Genomic DNA, 22,876 nt, shown 5'->3' with positions numbered 1-22,876 from the left:
TTTCCTAAGCCAACCCATGAATCAAGCATTAACAAATTATACACTTCCACATATGAGCAATAACTAGAAAAACTGTAATACTATGTTGAAAGCTTAAACTTGAATTTACAACTACAGCAGCTTATTTAATTTAATGAATTCTCTTTAAAAAAATCTATACATGATCTCACGAACGTAAACAAGTTGACTACACTGTCTATATTCTTGCTTTAAGCACTATGAAAAGTATTTACTTGGCCCAAAAGAATATATTGTACTAACAACATAAAGATTTACACAAAATTGTAAATTAAACTGAGTTGCTCATTTCTTGCCGGAAAAGCTTCACAGCTGGTATGCCAATTCTGCCTTACACCCTTGATATCCGAGGTTGTAAATGCATTATACTTACTGTGAAATCACAATGGTCAGTGAAGTGGTTGCTCGCCCTGTTATCCTCGAGTGGATGCTATTGCCACACAATGATGGAATATTCAAGCAGCTAACTAGATCAATAAATTAACAAATCATGATCGGAATGAGGTCAACTACGACTTGCAGCTCTTGCTCTCAACACAGCCTTCTCGTAAAGTTCTTCATATTGTGATGCTGATGAATCCCAACTAAAATCTATGCTCATGACCTTCTGAACAAGCTCTTTCCAAGTCTCAGCATTGTTCATGTAATAGTTAAATGCACGTTCCAAGGCATTGTTGAATCCCTGGTCATGGAACAGTGCAACATCAAACTTTATATCTTTCATTTAAAAAGCAAAGCTTGATGCAAATTCTGAACTGTAATAATTTGCTATAATGCCACAAAACTGAACTAGAATTGTGTCTTGGACAACTTTTTACTAATGTATTAGGCTCTTAGCTATTAAATTGCCGATACCTGTTCATCAGCAGTCGCAAATGTGAATCCATTTCTAAACTGAAGGGGGATTGAGTCATCGTCAACGTCAAAAACACTGCAAACAGATTTGAATGGTTAATAATAAATCTGAAACAGTATAACCATGAATGCTGACTAGTAAAGAAGTCCTGATGTTCCGCATCGACGAACCTATCATTCAAGCCCCCTGTTTTCCTAGCTATTGGTATCGATCCATATCTCATCGCTATCATCTGCACAAATGGAATTCAGATTCAATCATTAGAACTTAAAAGTATTGAGTTATTCTACACGTTCAGGCAACTGTGGAATGACCTGAGTAAGGCCGCAAGGTTCAAAGATGGAAGGGATAATAAGCATGTCAGATGCTGCATATATCAAATGGGAAAGAGCATCATCATACTTCAATACCAACCGAGCATGTTCGTGATTTTGGAAATGGTTTCCAATATCCTCAAATTCCCTCTGCACAAATATTGATGTATGAGTTGACAAAGTTCTAAACATTATGCTAGGATGCACAAGGGGTGGAGCAACAGTGGAGGAGTCCACAGCAAAGTGCAGACAAGTTCACATGAATGGTTTGATAAGAAATAAACGTGGAAAAAGGGAAGATATAACATACTAAAGTTGAGCCAAAAACATCTGACAGAGAAATTTAAAGAAACCAGCACCCCTTACCTTAACAAAGACATCATCTCAAAGAAAAGACAAGCCAACCTTTTATAAAGAATATAACTGAGGCTGATACCAACCATTCTTGAATCATCAGAAAGAGTTGCTATGGGGTTTCCAAGTTTTGGATGTCTCCATAAAGGCAGGATTTCTGACTTGATTAGCACAGGAACAAAAAGATCTAACTGCTAGACTGGAAGGAATAGGTTACTGAATTGTTCATTCTCATGGACCCCCAACTAGAAGATCCAACACATAAAATTGAAAACCAACAGCTTTGTTCCTGTACAGACGTGAATTCGTATTGACGAAACTGGACATGTAGAACCTATTTTTCTTCTTCCGTATTTCACATTTTATTGATAAACGAAGTTCAAAAATTGAGCTAAAGTAGCTTATCTGTGTGCTAAAATCAGCAAAATATATAATGTTGACACCGTCATTAAGACGACATGATGATTGTATTTACTTATAGCATAGGAAAAGGAAATCATTACCTGAATATGCGGCACTGGGCTAGAACCAAGAAGAACAAATTGACCTCCCAACTCCAAAGTCCTATATATGGCATGTCTAATAAGATGCACACCCTTTTGAGGAACCAGTCTTGTTATGCAACCAACCTGTAGCCAGGCAATCTTAGTTAAAATATGCAAGTGATATGGAAGTTTTTATCAAAAAGGAAAGAGTAACCGTAGCAAATTATAATGCAATGTCAATTAGTATATCCACCCAATTGTTATTCTTCTTAAATCATTAGCTTACTCATCCAATATCGTGTTTGAAACTTTTAACATTCCGTACGCCATGTCTTTTTTGTTGTCTTTGCTTTTCAACTTCAGTTATAAGCAATGAGTACATTTACATCAGAATTTGTGATATAAGGATGATGATGCCAAGAAAGGTCAATTGGTACAATAAATTAATAAAATGAGTAGTGCAGCATTGTCATAATGTCATCCAAATATTATTTAAGATAAAATAAAAGCAGTGGGATGATTCATGGAATCTAAAACATCACAACTGTCATATGTCATGCTATTCTAACATTTTCGATGAACTTAGACTTTATTCAAAAGGGTTTTTATTTAAAATGAAATATTTCTAGAGTTAACTTTGATGAGATATTATCCCATGTTAACTAATGGAGTGAACAGGATTACCTTGAGAGAAGGATAATAAACCATGCAATATACAATGAAACTAAATGACACACACGGATACAAATATTTAGGAAGACCCGCCAGCATGCTTTGCAGCTCTAGAGAATTCATAGTCAGATTTAAAGGTTAGGCTGAGAAATTCCAACTAAATTCAGTCACTGCATGTAATCTTGCCTCTCTTTATAATCTTGTTCAAGGACTCAGTTAGTAATAAACACAGTCATCACTTAGTGCATTTCTTTTCTTTTTTTCCTGCAGAAAATTCACACTAGTGGAATCCTCTGAAACCAATGGTAGTTTCAGCAGTATTCCGCTTTTTTAAACATTTTTTTGCCACCAAATCCAAACTTGGAATCCCTTAATTCCATTGGAATGCAAGCTAGTAGTTGCTCCCTCTGTTCCCCATTTTATTGACACACTCTCCTTTTTAGTTTTTCCCGAAAAGAACGACACATTCTCTTTTACAAAATTATCTAATCCTAGCATCACATTTACCTGAAATGACATGGCTTGTTGGAATCCACTTGATTTAAAATGAAAATACATGTGGAACTATCTCCATCACTCATTTAAAGGAAAATATTGACACTTCGCATATATTTGACCTACAAGTCAAAAATCTTCTTTGTTTCTTAAAACTTCAATCAAGTCAAATACCTTCACATAAAATGAGACAGAGGAAGTAATAATTTTCGTATTGAATCTCATACTTAAAAGGTCAGTCATAAACTAACAAAAGCATTGTGGTGATATGGCAGTATAATACTGACATCATAATCACTCACTGATAAATAAATTACTGACATCATAACCATAAGTCATAACTTAATAATAAAAAAAGGAAATTCTTACCAATGGTTGTCTAAAGTCAGAAGAAGAGAGCCCTAAAAGTCTTCTTAAAGCTTCTTTATTTTCTATTTTTCCATCTATGTCACTGGCACTGTATTGGACCTTAAGAAAATTATCATAAGCGGGATTCCAAGCATCAGTATCAATTCCATTCAGAATTCCAGCAAATTTCTTAGAATGGGAGTTAATTGTTGCATGAAGTCCTTTTCCTCCCTGTACATTAGAAATGAAAATTGACTTTGAGGCAGAAATTCATCAGGCAAGGTGTAAAGGATTATCTAAACATGATAACAGGTTGTCAAAGTAACTTTTTTCCTTGCCTAGTAGGAGGGGATTTTTTACTTACAACATGCATAAGTAATTTATACAATCATTTTGCAAATTGGATCATTCTACAAACTTAACGATCATCATGTACCATATGAAACAAAGCCTAGGTCAAATGAAAGTGCACTCAATTTTTGAAGAGAACTAGATCCTTCTGCCAAACCACCTTTGGACTTCACAGATCTGAATAAGCTTCTGATCAAGTCAAATATCAGGTGTACCACCAATAAGTTTCAAGGTCTTCTAAAGTTTTTGTCAAAAGTAGTATGTTTTACCATCTTGAAAATATATAGGCCATATGGCAACTTAAATCATCAATGAAGACCCAAAGACATGATCATTGGACCTTCTACAAAATCAAGGATGTCTCGGATCACTTGTTTACAGAAGACATTAGATTTCATACCGAACCTTGAAGACATCAGGGGAATATTCACCATCTTTAATACCAGAAAGAAAGACAAGGAAAAGAATATTGAAGAAGGAAAAGAAACATATTTTGAGACTCTTTGGCAACAACAGAAGTTTTTACTTATTTATGAAGATGGCAACAGGTCATTTCAGGCTGTGCAGAAACTATAATTCAGAAGTCAAAGTCCTATTTTAGTTGTATTTCAAACAAAACCTATCATGCCTCACTAGAGAAACCAATTACTCAAGTATAAGACAAAAAAGAAATGACTGGATGCTGCATGAAAACAGAATGTGAGAGAAGATGCTTAGAGAAATGAAATTCATACCTGAGCAGAGCGGACCTCTTGAGCATAAGTTGGTGAAACTGTGGTAACAATGTTAGAGAACACAATTGCACCCTGGAACAAGAAAGAACCACATCGACAACGTATTAAAAAAGTTGACATGAAAGGAAAGGTGCCACCAAGATCAGTTACAACCAGTTATCAACAGATATTTTGCTACCTTCACGGGATTTATTCTATCATTTGCTGAATTGTCCTGCATCCTATCTGGTTTGTTCAAGTGATAAGCATCAAGACCGCAAGATGTTAATTCTGATGCTGGTGCAGTCCCTTGATACTCAAAATTATGGCATGTAAAGCAAATCCTCGCTGAGTCCAATCCTTTTGGCACATATATTTCCCAATAAAGTGGTGCCTTCATGAAATAATAGAATCCTGAATGTATGAAAAACAGCTGCTAAAAGTTACCACAGAAATTGGAATCGATCTTACAACAAAAGCTGTTTGCCAATCATGGCAATGAATTATATCTGGTCTCTTTTCAGCCTGAAGTAGTAATTCAAGTGCTACCCTGCTAAAGAATGAAAATCGTTTGAAATCATCGTGCTCTCCATAAAGTTGTCCTCTACAGAAGAATTTACCAGGATGCTGAGGTTCAATAAAATAAACTGGAAGGCCTGAAAACAAAAATAAATAAATATGATATAGCCAAACCTACAGGCAAAAAATGTAACAAGAAATGGACCCTTGTGGAGCGTAAATACTCTTGACCTTCAACAGTGCCCGTCCAGATATTATTTTTGTATAACCGACCATCAAAATATGACTCAACCACCACATCTAAGACCTGTAAAAGCATAACCATTTGCGCAATCCAAAATCATATCACAACCTGGCTACTAAGGTAATGATGTGAATGTCAATTTTTAAGCATACCTTCATGTCCTTGATTGACTCGTACTGCATACAATCATATTTAGGAAGAACAATTTCCACAAGGTGTCCTTTCTCCTGCAGAGCTTTGCCAAGACCTGCCACCACGTCCCCTAGACCACCTACCTGTGAGACAGTTAAGAAACGCCTTTTAGATAATTTAAACATTACAAATGCCTCCAATACAGTTGTCGCTTAATATTAAGTATATAATTTCATAGTTGTTGCTTAATTGACCAAAACATTGACCATGAAAGCTTATTATACATAAATATCATGAATGATATATTACTGTCTATCAACAGAACGTGCAACTTTCAGAGCATAACAGACTAACAAAGAACGAAATACAAATAAAAGAGAGACACAAGATCACAACAGTATAAATACTGGCTGCATTTTGATTATCTTGCACAGTAAGGAATAAATGAGACTGTTATGATAAATCGTGTTCAGTGTACTTGTTTTTCATACACTCATACCACTCATTGGCCAGCGATGCTTGCAGCATACTTTGCTATACTTGTACTAAACAAACATTTTTTTGAGAAAAGGAGAGTATACACTTTTACCAAATAAACATTAGCATCAGCCAACAGGAAAATTCCACAATGCACAGACGAAGAGAACATAACTTTTTTATATATTAGGTGCATGTGATTCTGGTCTAACCTAGAGTTATCTGGAATTATGATAAAGATGATCTATAACCAACTCATACTAATTGCCTTCATATTTAAATCAAGGTGCTATAATTTAATTATTTTTAGTAACTTGTCTTTCCACCCTTAGTACATCGATGTAAGGAGAAAACAACTTCGGTCTAAATACAGAACATACAATCCAATAATCCATTCTGAAGAAATTGTTACACAAATAAATAAAGCTTAAGTTTCATATCTTCATCTAACAGAGGATGGCAATCCACAGAGGTGAGCGATTATACCTTTGCAACAGGCGCCAACTCGGCTGCAATATGGATGATATGCAGTCCTGGACTATTGGTTGACCAGAAAAGAAACTGCAAGTTATATCCTCAAACTAGGAATACTCAGTGACGAATTATTGAAACCAGACATACCGTGTTGGTGATGAAGTAAATTTAAGAAATGCCGCTAGAATTTCACGATCATTCTTTTCCTTGCATGACATATATGCATCACAAATACTTCCATCTCTCTTCCAGACCAGTTCTCTTAACAACTTTGCATCATCCTTTGAGATTTTCGTTTCCATAGACCAACCTTCAATCATCAACAATAACCGACTCCAAAATTCCAAAGGCATCTCGTTTACAGGTTCATCTAGAGCTTTTTTTTTAGTTTCATTTTTCAAATTATTGAGTGTATCTTGAAACTCCTTGACAGAATCCTGATGCAGCTGGACATAAGATTGTATCTCTTCATCAGACCTCTGAAGGCGTTCATCAAGAAGTTTTATCTTTTGCTGCATTTGTTCATTATACTGCTGTAATTTTTCAGATGAAAGTTTATAGATGCTAGCCTCTTCAAGAGATTCTTCAAGCCTGTCAACCTTTTTCCGCAGCTCTTGGTTTTGCTGTAGCACTGATATTGCTTGATCTGCTTGTTTGGTTGCCTTAGCTAGCAACGCTTGTAAGTATTCCACCTTTTCATATAAATTTTTGCACTCTGATTTCAAGGAAGAGAGCTCTGAAACATCTTCCTGAGATGCAGCAAGTTTAGATTCCAACTCACTTAAAGAAGATTCAAGAACTGATCGTTCTTTCTCTAGCATTAAAATGCGTTCATCTGTTTCCTTGACTAAGCTAATCTCTGACTTCATCGCTTGAAGATCTTGCTTCAATAATATATTTTCTTTCCTTAACGAATCAAATTCCTCACTCAGAGAATTAACAAAATCACTACGTGAAAGAGGAACTGAATTATTCACATGAAGCACATTTTCCTCACTGCCTCTGCTGCTAGACAATTCATTTTTTAGCTTTTCCAACTGGTCTTCTAGAAGTTCCACGTGTGTTTTTTCTTGGGAAGCAACTCTGAGCCGTGCATCAGTTTCTGCTAGCTTCATTTCTAAGATATTGATCTTCCCATGCAAATCCTCTTTCTCTCCAAGAACTTTTTGAAGTTCTTCTAACGCATGGACACGAGCTTCATTGAGTAGATGAATATCTACAGATGTTATTCAGAAGGTAATGAAGTTACACAATGATCTTTTAATTTTGATGAAATTCACACAATTCCCAAGGAGAAAACCATAAAATAGTAAAAATAAGTGAACTTAAAGAATGAAAACCAGAACTATCTTACTCTTTTCCGCATTTCTTATCATGCCAATCAAATCCTTAAGATGAACACTTGAAGGTTGTCTCTCCTCGTTTGAGTCGACAGACTGTTTCAATTATGAGGTATTCAATTTATGATCCCAAGTAATTTGCACCATTAGGATAAATTGACAAAAGAGAAAAATGCAAAAGACAATACCAATTAAAGACTTCATACGAAACAAGAATCTTTTCAATTTCCTTATTAGCGAGGAACAAAGCAACAAAGATCATTTAGTAGAGCTTATTTCTGAAGATGTATGATATGCACAAACCTCTAGTGAATTCCTAACCTTTTGCTCCTAACACAGCAATAAACTGGATATTATTTGATGCTCTAAGTTGTTATACACTGATGATAGATCGTTCCATATTTATGTAAATGGTATCGTAGATATTTTAGGTTCGTAGAAATGTAAGGGAGTGCTGGTAGATTGAGAAGGAGAAGAAGCAAAGAAAGGTCCAAGATAATTACTCACCTGCATTAAATATATTGATTGGCATGAAATCTCAGGGGCCTATATACTCAGCAGAAAGAAATGTGGCATGAAGGTCTGGCAAGTGCATTAAGCTTTCTTTGGTTAATCTTTTGGGAATTTTTTAATTACTACTTAAACTATTTAAAGAACTCCATTTTTCTTACAGTATTTGTTGGTGTACAGAAACTAAAACTCTGGTGTATATGAAGCCATTTGATATTGAATATGAATACATTGGGGACTCTCTTTTTTCTAATGGAAGCACCCACCCCTGGCACATAGTTCATACGTCATAATATAAATTCTTATCCATCAAAAAAGCACAAGATACAGCAATTTAGTTCAAATGCTGAGAGACACTTAGTTATTTGTTAATGGCAAAATAAGAGCATGTCTCTTCAAGGCACTCTTTGATGCATGCCTGAGATTTTCATATAGCTTTAATAGGGTTCAGGATTTGTGAAAAGCTCCACTCAGAGAATTCAATGAAAGGGCTAATTTGGATGACACACCTGAAAACCCTTATTCAACACACATACAGTACATATTGACTACAAGTATCTCATACTGTAATATCTCAAAGAGCATACCGAATAAGTAATCTCATCTGAACTTTTGGTTTCCGTCAAAGTGTCAACATTTTCTTCGATTGAAACTTCCTGATTTGAACTTAATAGGCTTTGTTTGGACATAATTTCAGTATCGGAATCTACATCATCACTTGACTGAAGATCAACATCTGGTGGGCGTTCAATATTTATCGTCTTGTTTTGTTTTTTTTTGTTCTGCAAACTAGAAATTTCAAAACAAAGTTAACTAATGCAGCAGGAGATAGAAAAGAAGATCGATTTCGTGATCCCAACTATATGATCTACTCGACTTCTAGAAATACATTTTTCACCAATCCATTTAACTAAAGTTCCAGATTACATAATAAATTGCAACTTCTTCAATCACAATTGCTTTCATCTTTTGCAGTTCCAAGTTCCAGGAATCATAACAATTCAAAAACTCAAATGACTTCTCCACAATTACAAATATTCAAATCACAGAACCAACTCCTGCTAACAGAAACTAAAGCAAATGATTCTCGTCAACTCAAATCCACTCAACAACTCATCCCGATAGGCTTTCAAATAAACCCCTAAACCTAATTTAAAACCGAAAAAAAAAAAAACTAGAACAATTTTCCACAACACAAAACCTCAAATCACAATAAACCAAATAGCAACTGACTCTCCAGTCTCCACAACTCTCCATTGATCAGAAACTCCAAAACCTAATTAAACAACTCAATTAAAAATAAGTACAATGAATCACATATAAACCTCAAATCACTGAACGAAACCAGCTCAATTATTTCAGAAATACAATCTGCTGATCCTTACAAAATATAATTCCGCTCAATTTTCGAGAAAACGAAAATGGAGAGAATTGGATTACCTGAAATTGCGGCGCTGGCGCATTTTGCCTGAAGCTGGAGGCAAGCGTTGAGAAGGTAGTGGATAGAATCGAACATTTACTTGTCTAGAAAAAGGTGCTCCTCCGCACCATTTTTGCGTCGAAAAACAATTGGAGATCTTCATCTCCATCTGCAGGAATGCAAAAATCTGAGCTGAAAGAAGAGAGTGAGAGAGGGGAGGGAGATAGAGAGAAGAGAGAAAGGAACAAACCGTTTCTTAGAACCAACGACTCCTGAAAACGAGTATTTAGGTGTGTGTTAATAAAAAGTGCATATATCTTCTTTCTTATTTTTATTTTTCTTCAGAAAAAAAGTGCACCAATCTTCGGACTCGGCGAAGAAAAAGAGGGGAAATATCTCGGACTAGGTGAAATAGGATGATTCGTTACGCTATGCTACATGAATGCGCATGCGATTTCATACGATTTTCTATCGTAATTTGAAATCATAAGATGAAATTAATATTTTGATAGATATGAAATCTCAAATTCTTCAAAAAAACTGATTTGAGAATTTTCTATCGTGATTTCAATTTTTTTAAAATAAAAAAATTGATTCAAAAGTTTATATTTTATAAAAAAATAATCATAATTTGCAAGAATATCAAATGAGTGATGAAATATTATATGATGATATAATTACTAATGATATGGACCAATAAACGACTTATTAAAGAGTAGTACACAACAAATCAACAACTCACGTTCGATTTTAGTTTTCTATTGAACTAAAGTTTGATCAATAAATGGAATATTTTTTTAGAATAATTTTGTGATAGTGTATTATACTTTTGTTATGAACTTTTAGATATTGTAATTATATAAAGAATTAAAGCAATTTTGATTATATATATTAAAAAAATATTATTATTTTTTATCAAAAATTTAGATGAACCATTGATCAGTATCCTCTGGATCGTCCCTTAGATATAGGATACAAGTTTGTCCTCCTAAGTGAAAGGTGATCTGGTCGGAAGGATTAAGGGAGTAATTCCCATGGAGAACTCGGATTAAATCTACTATATATTTGGTTCATGATGTTAGTTATATCATGATAAATTTTATACTACAATCATGTAACTATCTAACTCATTTTAAAATATAATAGATAATTCTAATATAACTCAAGATAGTATGGTTATGAATCAAATGATCAGAATTATTTATTCTACTTTTTATATATACATGATATATAATTTCATGATTATAGTACAAAAATATAAAATTTTCTAAATTGTTATTAATATTATTAACAAACATGAAATATATTTAATTCTAAAGTTTTATATCGAGATAATTCACTTAATCCCTTCGACCTAATGAGAAGTGCTTAAAGGAAGTAGGAGTAATATGGTGTTCGATGGTGCAGGATAAGCTATTGTCCAATAAGGAAACAAGTATTTGAATAGCTGGGGCCGGACAGCAAAAAGTACTTAATCATTTCCTCTCTATTTTGGTTTGTATGCACATGGTCTTGACTGCCGATATACCGTTCAGATACAAGGTATCTCAAAATATATAGGGTCGAAAGTAGATATAATATATCCAAGTAAATTTATATGTGCATGAGATACATAATAAATCTCATTTGTGCCCCTCGTCTTCCTCTCATCTCGCTCACATCCACTTATGTATCTGGTATATATCCCAGATACATGTAAATCATACCAGATACAAAAAATATATATGCATTTAGTGTGTATTTAGAGTGATTCGCATGTATCTGGGATACATAAGTATCTCCTTTCTCATCTCGTTCGTCTCTCTCCCTATTTCAGTGTAACTGATAGCAGAAATACATGTATCGATGTGTATCTTCCTCAATATATTGTAGAAACTCTTAATTAGTGTTAAAATACGTAATTATTTGTAAATATAAATAAAATTAATATATATAATATAGATATATGTCTAATAAGTTAATTTTCCCTCAATTTTAATTATCTTCCCCTAAATGTAATCTAACAAGAGGAAAAGAATCAAATTCTTAAAACAATATTCTATATTTCAATTAATATGCCTAAATAAATAGATAAAAATTGATAAGGAAACTCTTCCTAATATATTTGATTACTTTTTTTTGCTATTATCGCACCCATCACTGCTAAAGGTGGTAAAAAGCTATTGTATGAAATAATAAAATAGGTATTAGTGAGATTCAATCTTAATTAATTAGAAATTAAAGTATATATAAAACAATTATTGAATTTTGATTGATAAAAGCTGATTCCAATTTCCACATACAATATACATACATCACTCTATGTATGCAACTAATTTGGCATACAACATAAGAATATACTTTTCTAAGAACTGTCTTTACTTTAATTTAGTTACCGTACCACTTTTAAAAAAAGCATGAAATTCCACTTGAAATTTACATTAGGAGCGTTTGGCCACTAATTGATTTTACTTTTATTCAAAATTGAACTCTAAAAAATCGGTTACTCATAAAATTTTAGAATTTTTAGAAATTTGAAAGAACACTAAAAAATTGTTTTCACTCCAAATTACTCACAGACAATTTGAAAAATAACTCCAATTTTCAAATACTCACAATTTTCATGATGAAACGCTTGTCTCTTAGAAAAATTGAAAAAGGTCACACTTTTCTATTGATATTTTTCCCATGTACTGATTGAAGATCGATTCGAATTTTACTAGTAATTCAAAGAAAAAGACAAAGCATACGATTTATATTTCAATAACAGCAACAAAGCAACATCCTTTTAATAGAAATACCAAGACATTATTCATATTTAAAATAAAAACAGCCTAAGCTAGATCTAACTAGCTAATTATTCTATATATAATGTAGAATTTTCTTTAGCATACATCAATCACTTTTAGTACTCTTTTAGATAGAAGTCGTTTGTCGATCAGTCGACTCATCCTCAATGCCGTTACAATCTCCTTTGTGATTTAGCTCATCAAGGTACTGCTGATAAGCATAAGAAGAAAATCCCCAAATTGCTAAAACAATTGAAATTGCTTTCACCCCACTCATCTTATCATTAAAGATAATCACAGACATAATCGGGATTAACGGCGCACTCAACGTAGTAATCACATTAGCAAATACAGCAGACACCTTCATAATTAATCCAAGTAGACAATAAGTATAAAGTTGCCAACACACACTAATCCAAATTAATATCATAACATAAGTTAATCTCCCAAGCTCAAAATTATTCATCTCTGTCTTCAAATTCCTCCAGTTTTTACTAGCAAATAAGCCAATCAGAATTATACACGTGGCGAAAAACGATTGACAGATAATAACGTCCATAAATTCTCTCAACGTATTCTTTTTAAAGAATTTTCTAAACAAGAGATCTGTTAAGGAAAACAGTAAACCGAACAAAGCGGAAGCAATTAGCGTGCATATAAAGCCAATTGCATTATGATGGTTAGACAACGGCGACGACGACGATGCTTTGTTTGATGAATCTAACGCTAAGAGGAGGGAGGAAATGGTTACAAGGGCAATAGAATTCGCGATGAGAGGTGTAATTTTTTCGAGTTTCATGAAGAGGGAGAACAAGACATTGAAGGCTAATTGACTTGAGGAAATAAGAGAGAATGTTGAGGCTGGGAGATGTAAAAGGCCAATTGAGAATAAACCACAGCCTACTCCAACTAAAAAGCCAAGAAATACATAGATAAATAATTTGGTCATCAAAGAAGGAGATTTTGAGTCATGATATTCTAAATTTGGGATTTTGTTAGTATTATTATTGGTGCAATTAAAGATCATGGGAATTAAGAGAATGGGAAAAGCAATAGTTTCAGTTAGTGAAATCAACCAGGTACTTTTTCCACCTTTGTTGTAATACAACTTTCCAAGTATTGTAGCTACTGACTGGCTAACAAGTACAATCAGCGCGTAAATGCCTATCTCGAGCCATTTCGTGTACTTATTAACAGAGTTTGGAGTTTCAGCTGGTATAACGATTAATGCATCCATCTTCTTCGTTTTTGGATCAGTTTCTTCTTGGACGTCTGTCATGAATAATCACCAAATAGATCATAAGTTAGCTAGCATCTTTCTTCATCATAAACAAGCACAAAGAAAATGCACATATATAGCAATTATAGCGTAAAACAATCTTTATAACGTCATGGTATTATAAAAAAATATCTATAGAATGAGGTTCTCTTACTTTAAAGATAATTGCAAGTAATTTTATTTATTGTTTAAGTATTGATCGTTAGTAACCTAGAATAAACGTAAGTAAATCGGTGTAACATGTTAAATTACATTAATAGTGTAAAAAACTATTATCTGTCAATATATATAACTTAGATAAAAATATATATATATATATAAGAATTTCAGTTATGAGCAGTACTATTAGAGTGTATGTAAAATGTAAATTAAAAGTGATAATATGACTACATTGATGACATAAAAAGTCTTCACATACACTGTCATGTAGATTGCATAAATTATTTGTCTATCAACTACTGCAACATCACTTACCTTCCACTAGAACGTAACTATAGTGGAGTGTTTTTTAATTTGGCCTTAACTGGACTTTTAACTTTAGGCGTGTACATATGGTAGTTATTTAAATTTATATAAAATTGAATAAGTAAACACACACGTCCGACGTGGCAATTCTCTTGACATATATTTATCAAAATAAATTGTATATGCAACATAGGATGTATTACGCGTGTTTCTACCTGTTCAAGTTTATACAAATTTAAATATTTATTTATAATGCACATTCAAAGTTGAAGGTCATAGATCGATGTCAACTAATTGATCAAGTTAAACGATACATTTATGTAATATGTCATTTAAAAACAAGTAAAGAAATAAACCAAAGAATATAAAGGTCAATGAGAGAAGTTTTTCTTTTCTTTAAGTTGAAGACTCAATAATGTGAGAAATCTTACTGATGATATCCAGCTCCTTTTCTGCAACAGTTCCCATGGCAATTGACAAACTATTTGTCTTAATATTCCTCTCTTTCTCTCTCTTTTATGGATTTAAGGAAAAGGTTGATCGAATGAATCTCATGTTAGGATTCTGGTGGCTTTAAATTGCATGAGAACAGGGCGGAGTCAGGTAGGGGCGTAGGGCCAAAAATAGTTTATTCGAAATTGTTTTGAAAGAAAGTTATATTATTTATACATGATTAGATTGTCTTATACATATATATAGTAGTAGATGTTGAATCCTTTTTGACTTCTTCATAGGGGCAAAGCTAGAATACAGATGCGGCTGAATCCAATATTTTTTGTTCAAATAATATATTTGTATAAAGTAGTATATTAAATATATACAAATATGAAGTTTAGAATCCAGTTATTAACACTTGAAAATCGTCATATAAAATACGGATTCATAAGGTTAATATTCTAGTTCCGCCCAGAGGCAGACCCACACTTGCAAGTGGGGTACTGCACGTGTACTCGTTAACTTCGAAAAAAATCATATATATATATATATATATATAACTTGAGAAACTGACAAAAAATAGGATATAATGAGCAATGCACCCAATAGAAGTATATGAGTGCCCTTTTGTTGGTACAAACTAAGGGAACCACCTGTGAGACCAGGGTTTGAATCTAGCTAAAGACTTTTTTCTCTAATTTTATTTTAAGTTTAGCTAGGTAATATTGGTGCACCTAAAATCTTTAAATTTTGGATTCGCATCTGGCTTCTTCGTGTGTTTATTTTTTGATATTTTTAAATCCACTTAGTAAAAATCTTGATACCAAAAAATAAGTGAAATAAATTAATATCAAAATAATTTGACTATTTTTGAAGGGCTTTTATCATTCTTGTCACATGCAGGTAATACGTAGTACGTACCCCACTTACTAAATTTTGCACAAAGTGTTAAACTTGGATAATTGAAAAAATGGTCTTAACTTGGATACATTCTATATAAGTTTAAATAAAAGGCCTAACGATGGAGCAGAAAGTTTGTTCTTAATTAGATTTTAGGAAGCATAATGGAGTAATTGAGTTTCCTTCTAAATATTATAACAAAATTAAATTTACAGCAAAATGTCATGGTCAAGTTAATTAGTCAATTATGAATTAAATAAAAGTTGCCCTCGGATTTGGTTGATATAATTAGCAAGAAACAAATATTAGCGTACAAAAATGGACCTTTCCCTTTTTAATGAAACAAATTATAACACAAGATTTTTATATTCGATTCATCATTACTCTTTCTTATTAATAACAAAATCATAGTCATCTATTTTGAATTACCTATTATGGTATACAACGTAAAACAATTGATAACGTGATGTTTTTTTTTTGTCATTACTCACTCTCCCACACTCACCATTCTCTCAAAATTATTATTTCACCGTTTTAATTTATGTGTCTGGTTAATTAGTTTCTTTTTTATTTTTTATATTTAGTACTTCTTTAAAATCTAAAACAATCCACATGATGTATATATTTAAGACTATACAAAAATGTTTCACATTTTATTATTACATTACATACATCTCTAAAAGATGCATTTTAAAAATATGGAAAAGGGTCAAATATACGTTGTACTATTTGAAATAATTTAAATATAGTTTTTATTATATTTTCGATCAAAATAGACCTAACTTCTTATATTTTCGATCCAAATATATATCTAGTGTTATACTTGGTACAATTTGATCCTTAATTTTTTACGAAAAGACATATGTCAAGATCAGAATCAAATGATCCACCCTCAATTTTGAATAGCCAATTTTTCTCCTTTTAGAAATACGCCCGTTTGAGCCGACTCGACCTAGACCCATTATTTTTTTCTTTTCATCTTCTTTGCTACGTGTTTTCTTGTTTGAGTTTATTGTCCAAATTCTATTCTAATTTTTTTTAAAAGTTCAATTGATGTGGTGCTTGAAATTCTGTCAATTTGAATAAATGAAATAAAATTAGAATACACGTTGGGTAGTGAAGTTGCAATATATATTCGAATTTTGTGATTGGAAGTTGATGTAAATTAAATAAGTATTGAAAATTATTGGATTGGTTTTTTTTTGCTGATATTTTTTCTTGCGTCCTATATTATTGAGTTGGATTCAATTTGGGTTCTTCGAATTCGAAGATGAGATTAAAATAATTGAAGTTCTTCATTGTTGACTCATCAAAATTTCAAATTGTTGAGATTTTTAAAGTATCATGTGTGTTCGAATGTCGAGAATCATCAACTTAGCTGAATACAAGTGTTATTGAAATGGTCAAAAAAGAAAAAAACTTTGACAATATTCTATTATTGATGTTAATTTAAAGCTTCATTTAGGATGAGTTTGTGAAGAATATCATTAACTAATAATAGTGTTTTTTTTCTAATAGCTTAAGTTTTTAGATGTGATGATCACACAATTCAACATGGTATTAGAGCAGGAGAACTCCAACCCTCACTTTATTTATTTTAAGGTGGGATTATTTAAACTATTTTTGATAATATAAAAATAAATTAAATATGACCTTTTCCCATTAAAAATAAGGAAAACAGTCAAAATATCCTTAAACTATGTGAAATGAAGAAAAATGTATTTGACAACACTTTGGTTCAAAAATGTCCTTATTGTTATTTAATGAGTTAAAAATATTCATTTTCCAAATAAATATATTATTTATTTTCTTTTTAACACATTTTTTTTCTAATAATATTTTTTTAAATTAGCAAATATTTATCCTATTTGAAAAATAAGATGATTTGGTATAGTGGACAAAGGACAAATTTCAAACCAAATTTTTAAATTTTTAGTGCAACTATGATGCCAGAAAGGAGATTCTCCATAAACAAATGTTTTCAGTAATTAGGTGAAAAAATATGTGCAAGAATCTTTTTCTAACTGAAAGCAAGTTCATTATTTCTTTTAGGTGAAGTAAAATCCACTAAGTTAAAACTTTTTCGTTTTCTTCTTTTTCTTCTTTTCTAAAAGGTGTTCAATTTATTGAAAAGAGATCAAATGCACGTCGATCGATTTCATACACAAGGTATGAGCTTTGTCATGTGAATTGAACCAGAAGGAATAACTCAACTAGTATATTATGATTTTTCATATTTTGTATCTTAGCTTCAGAAATAAAAAAGAATATGATCTTTCATAATAACTTAGACTCTTATATATGTTTCAATTCGTGTTCGATATGCTTGAATTGATTTAAATATGACATGTAAGATGTGTGTGCTTATCTATTTAATTTAATACAATATTAAGTATTTATTTATGCACTTTTAAAATTTTAAGAATATAGATATCAATTAAAGTCAAATTAAATTTTATACGTATAAAATAAGTGTTCCGCATTGCAATCATGAGTCATGACAGTTTGGATCCATTAAAAGCAAAAATAAAAGGTTTAGTACGTATGTCCAAGTGCCTAACTCGATGTCATGCAAAACATGCTTCTCAAAAATTCGTTTAAAAATATTTTCTGGTCCCTACGTTAAGTATACTGAAATATCTATGACAAGGATCCATCTTCCATCATTTAATAATTCAATACTCTCTTCGTTGTAAAAGAATGACTTATTTCTTTTTTAATTTGTTTTAAAAAGAAGGATTTTAATTTTTCATATGGTGTTTTAAGGCTATGTGATTAAAGAACATTTTGATACATTTGGTATAATTTTAATTTAGAATTACAAAATTGAAGTTTATTTTTTCTTAAATTTTGTAATCAATTCAAACTAGGTCATTCTTTTTTAAACAAAGAATGAATCAGTTTGGATTTGTTGAAAAGTAGCTTGTAAATTTTAAATGCTTAGTGATTTTATTGAATAAAATTGATTATTTATGATTTTTAAAAAAGTATCAAAGCAAAAATAGTTGTTATTAAGCTAAAAATAAGCCAAGAACAATAAGCTGGACAATTGTAATTTATTGCTTTGGGCTTAAAAACACTTAAAAATTAAGTTAAATTTTACCAAACACTCGGAAAAAATAATTAAAAGAACTTGAAAGTAGCTCTAAATCTCATCCTAACAGGCAGGCATGCCCAAACATTATAGGTGGGTAATTCATTGACTTCTTGTTGTTTTTTTAAAGTCCTCACTAAATTCGGATCTAACAAAAAAAAATTTCATACATAGAGCTCGAACTTGAAATCTTTGATTAAGAGTGAAGCAGTTCCACCACTACACCACAATTCATGTTGGTGGATTGATTTGTTAATTGCATTATATTAGGAAGGTGGAAGGTATGCCTAAACGTAACCCTATTGGATATTTACATAAACTTTAATTAATTAATGTAATTGATCTGATAGGGTCACAAGCAGTCGCTTTTAAAATGAACTAATCGTGATTAGTGTTGATTTAAATCTTCATTCTATTAGACTTCTCCTTCTCCGGACAAAATTTCAATCCTAGAAAACATTAAATTAATCAAAAATTGTCGGTGGTTCTTGCTAATAGTTCATTGCTAAAAAATTCATAGCTAATTGAATTTATTAAAATTCATTATTATTCGTAGCTAAATAAAATTAGTATAAAATTTTGTCCATCCCTAATTTCTTATTTTCTAGTTGTACGTTATAATCCAATTAACTTAATCATAATAAAACATGAAACAAGAAACTATTTGTACGTTGAAGAACAAAAACAAAAGCTCTAGCCTTGTAACATTAACTTAGAAGTAGATAATAATTATATGAAACAAATTAAGAAAGTATCCATAAATTTACACACTTGTACAATTAATATTAATTAGCTCTATGATTCAATCCTGTTTCAACAAGTGATACTTGAGCTTCTTCTTTTGCCTTTGATAACTCAGTTTTGAGCTTAACTTCATCAAGATACTGCTGATAACCATATGATAAAAATCCCCAAATTGCCAAAATCATTGAAATTACTTTCACTCCACTCATTTTCTCATCGAAAAAAATGAGAGCAAGAACTGGAATTAGTGGCACACTTAATGCAGTAATCACATTAGCAAATAATGCAGATACTTTCATAATCAAACTTAGTAAACCAATTGTGTAAATCTGCCAAGCTAATGCATTCCACACTAATGTCATTACATATGACACTTTCCCAAGCTTGTATTCATTCATCTCTGTTTTAATCCATCTCCATTCGCCGCTCGCGAATAGGCCAATCAGAATCGCACAGGTGGCGAAAAACGATTGCCAGATCACAACGCTCATCACCTCTTTCAATGTGCGTTTTTTCATTACATTTCTGAAAATTCGCTCTGTTGCTGATAACAGCAACGCGTACCCTGCTGAACCGAAGAGAGTGCAGATGAATCCGATTAAAACGTAGCCTTTCCCTTTCGATGAATCGTTTGATGAGGAATCGTCGGGTTGGAAGACGAGGAGAATTGAGGATATTGTGAGTAGGATAATGGAATTAGCTATATAAGTTGTTATTTTTTGGGAATTGAGGAAGAAGGAAAACAGGGCATTGAATCCCAATTGGCTAGCGGAAATCAATGAAAAAGTTGAAACGGGGAGGTGTAATAGTCCGACTGCATTCAAAATACAGCTTCCGCCTAACAGTAATCCGAGAAAAACGTAGACGGATAAAAACATCCAAACGGATGGATTTTTATTATTACTATTAATAGTATTCTTATGCATATGTTCTTCGTCTCTGTTTTCTTCTCTCTTCTTCAAGAGGAGAATAGGGAAAAGTATCGGAAATCCAACCATTTGGACAAGTGAATTCATCCAAGTGCTTTTTCCACCTTCTCTGTAGTAAAGTTCGCCGAGGAGTGTTGCAGCTGATAAACAAACTAGAATCAATACGGCATTGAACCCTATTTCAATCCATCTCTTGTATTTTTCACGCCATGAAGTTGAATTATTCGCCATATTTACTTCCTCTTCAACTATACGAATTAGTAGGAAATGGTAATTAGTTTAAAGAATTTGGTAAAGCAGAAAAAAGATGAAGACTATAAAGTGTGCTGAGAAAATAAGCTTACAAGAAATGTTGAGCTGATTTTCTACTTGAGGTTCTCCCATTGGACAAATAGAGCAAAGTTCTTCAGAAAGTAAAAAGAATATAGACTTCTATTGTTTTATTTGTATTAAAGTAGCTATAAATGTCTAAATTATTTTGTGAATTTGAGGGTTTATTTATTTAGGGATGGGTAGGTGGTGGTTGCATTTGGAGCAGGTGAGGGATGTGGGGAACTGTGAGTGGATAACAATTTCTTTAATCGTCATCGAATAAGTTTTACTTTAAAAATTCAGATAATAATTGTTGAAACCTTTTTATTTTTATGGTTAAGGATCAAAAATACCCTTAAATTATTTGAAATAGCTCATATTTACCCTTAAACTATATTTCGGCTTAAAACTACCATTCCCGTCAAATTATTGGGTCAAAAGTATCCTCTTATTAACGAAAGTTGTTAAATGTCATGTGGATGTCACTTTGCATGCCAAAGCTAATTACTCTTTTTTTCCACTGCCACATAGACTAAATCCCTAAATCCTAATTACTCTTTTTTCACCTCATTTTATTATTTTCCATAAACGATTTCACCCCTTCTCCCTCAAGGTTAGAAGTTAAAATTTATTAAATTTAAAATTTTGCCCATAAAATCGACAAACGAGTTCAAAAATTTAAGATCATTCTCTTCATTCTGGTAAATTACTCTTTTATACTAAAACACAAATACAAAATTTCTAATTAATGATGAAATTGAATTTATCACTCTACCCTAACCTTCTACTGTTAAACGTCACATTTCTTTTTCTTTGTATAACAAGTTGGATTAGGAACATGAGCTGTATTTGCTATTCTTAGCTAATTGTGCCAATCAAATTATTGCACTTAATTAACTAATATACAATATTATATCATCGTGATTCGTGCACTAGGGTTAGGAACATAGTCTATGATTGTATTGAGTTGGTGGACAAGTTAGATTTCATGGAAAAATCTAAAATCAAATTCTAACTCTGGTTTCTCAATGTTAGAAATAGTTTTGGATGTGAATATTTATGAATGGTGCTAATTAGCTCGTTTTGCCTATTAATTTATTCTCATTTGAAATTCTACATGTATAAATACGTTATTAAGAGTGATGGAAATTAAATAGATTGTTTTTCCATCGTAATATGACGTCTAGGGTTTGCATAGAAAAAACACTTTACATTTGCTTAAAGAATATATATGATGTGGACAAAGAAAATACATTCATTTCATGAGGATTTTTAATAAACAATGACTCATCATATCATAAGTCGTAACTATTATAGATTTACCTCCAGCCCTCCACATCGTAGAATTGAATTCAACAAAAAATTTCATGAAAATAAGAATAAAAGAGAGTAACAATATACTTGAGCATCAAAAGTCAAGATCGTTCAATTAATGTAATCATAAAATGATCAGTTCTTAATTAATTAACATCATCGTGGGCGTTACTTAATTATTTTAATATGCCTATTAGTTCAACTAAACTAATCTTGAAGATTTCTTGGAGTAATTTAAATATGATATTTCCCCATGTGATTTTTTAGCTGTTCACTTACTAGGTTGACTTGAATGGTGAGTTGGAGACCTCATTTAATTATTTCCCATTATCACAAATAAAAAGCATATATATACTCAACAAAACCAACAAAAGGGAAAAAAGGTTTAAAGTGAAAGTAGAACACGACAATAATAAAAGCAAAAAGGGAAGTGGCATTTTGATTTCAAAACGACAAGTCTTCTTGAAACAAATTTATTGGAATCTAATGTTTACGTCAAACTAATTTATGGACTCAATGTAATACTTAACTATAATAAGTTGTACTAAATTAATTTATGGACGCAATGTAATATTTGTTTATAATAAATTGTATTAATTTAATATAAATATTTGATAGATAAATATTTATAAGTCTTGTAGTCCTTTCTCGTGATATATTTTTCTTTTTAATTAGTTAATTATTTTAAAATATTCTAATATTTTTTAAAATTATCTTTAAGTTCTCATTTTATGATTTATAATATTATTTTATAGTCATATAAGTATTTATAAATTATTTTAGATCATAATTTTATTTTAAAGAAGAAAAACATTTTCTTAAATTTCGAACCTATCTAATATTATCACATGGAGTAACAAAGAAAAAAAAAATATTACGTTAAAAGTTCTCAATCATTATAAGTGACAGAAAAA

The 22,876-nt window shown here is 31.7% G+C and overlaps 3 protein-coding genes across 3 annotated transcripts; all 3 read right to left on the bottom strand.

Moving 5' to 3' along the window:
• Positions 1-64: 64 nt before the first annotated feature.
• Positions 65-10,113, bottom strand: LOC125846538 (probable starch synthase 4, chloroplastic/amyloplastic). Its single transcript, XM_049526000.1, has 17 exons — positions 9,973-10,113; positions 9,743-9,891; positions 8,890-9,091; positions 7,807-7,888; positions 6,600-7,668; positions 6,465-6,516; positions 5,522-5,644; positions 5,357-5,432; positions 5,078-5,262; positions 4,806-5,000; positions 4,628-4,699; positions 3,564-3,773; positions 2,046-2,171; positions 1,189-1,338; positions 1,045-1,106; positions 874-949; positions 65-700 (listed from the first exon to the last, which is right to left on the bottom strand). Exons 2-17 carry the CDS (start codon positions 9,889-9,891, stop codon positions 524-526), a joined length of 3,006 nt encoding a protein of 1,001 aa, XP_049381957.1. The 5' UTR covers positions 9,973-10,113; the 3' UTR covers positions 65-523.
• Positions 10,114-12,617: 2,504 nt separating this feature from the next.
• LOC125847280 (purine permease 21-like) lies at positions 12,618-14,867 on the bottom strand. The gene is made up of 2 exons (XM_049526934.1): positions 14,666-14,867; positions 12,618-13,762 (listed from the first exon to the last, which is right to left on the bottom strand). Exons 1-2 carry the CDS (start codon positions 14,700-14,702, stop codon positions 12,618-12,620), a joined length of 1,182 nt encoding a protein of 393 aa, XP_049382891.1. The 5' UTR covers positions 14,703-14,867.
• Positions 14,868-19,422: 4,555 nt separating this feature from the next.
• LOC125846540 (purine permease 21-like) lies at positions 19,423-20,806 on the bottom strand. The gene is made up of 2 exons (XM_049526002.1): positions 20,681-20,806; positions 19,423-20,584 (listed from the first exon to the last, which is right to left on the bottom strand). The coding sequence occupies exons 1-2, from the start codon at positions 20,718-20,720 to the stop codon at positions 19,449-19,451; spliced, it is 1,176 nt and encodes a 391-aa protein (XP_049381959.1). The 5' UTR covers positions 20,721-20,806; the 3' UTR covers positions 19,423-19,448.
• Between the last annotated feature and the right edge of the window lie 2,070 nt (positions 20,807-22,876).

Source organism: Solanum stenotomum, chromosome 12, assembly GCF_019186545.1.
Source record: "Solanum stenotomum isolate F172 chromosome 12, ASM1918654v1, whole genome shotgun sequence".
Lineage (NCBI taxonomy): Eukaryota > Viridiplantae > Streptophyta > Magnoliopsida > Solanales > Solanaceae > Solanum > Solanum stenotomum.
This window is presented reverse-complemented; position numbering and strand designations above follow the sequence as displayed.

Bases quoted from the DNA above. Each gene is read 5' to 3' on its own strand.
- LOC125846538 (XM_049526000.1), bottom strand. From the start codon at position 9,891: ATGGAGATGAAGATCTCCAATTGTTTTTCGACGCAAAAATGGTGCGGA. The intron at 3,774-4,627 runs GTATGAATTTCA...TCTAATGTACAG, and splicing joins AAGAGGTCCGCTCTGCTCAG to GGAGGAAAAGGACTTCATGC. The intron at 1,107-1,188 runs GTCATTCCACAG...CCATTTGTGCAG, and splicing joins AACCTTGCGGCCTTACTCAG to ATGATAGCGATGAGATATGG.
- LOC125847280 (XM_049526934.1), bottom strand. From the start codon at position 14,702: ATGGGAACTGTTGCAGAAAAGGAGCTGGATATCATCA. The intron at 13,763-14,665 runs GTAAGATTTCTC...TATTCATGACAG, and splicing joins AAAGGAGCTGGATATCATCA to ACGTCCAAGAAGAAACTGAT.
- LOC125846540 (XM_049526002.1), bottom strand. From the start codon at position 20,720: ATGGGAGAACCTCAAGTAGAAAATCAGCTCAACATTTCTT. The intron at 20,585-20,680 runs GTAAGCTTATTT...TAATTCGTATAG, and splicing joins AAATCAGCTCAACATTTCTT to TTGAAGAGGAAGTAAATATG.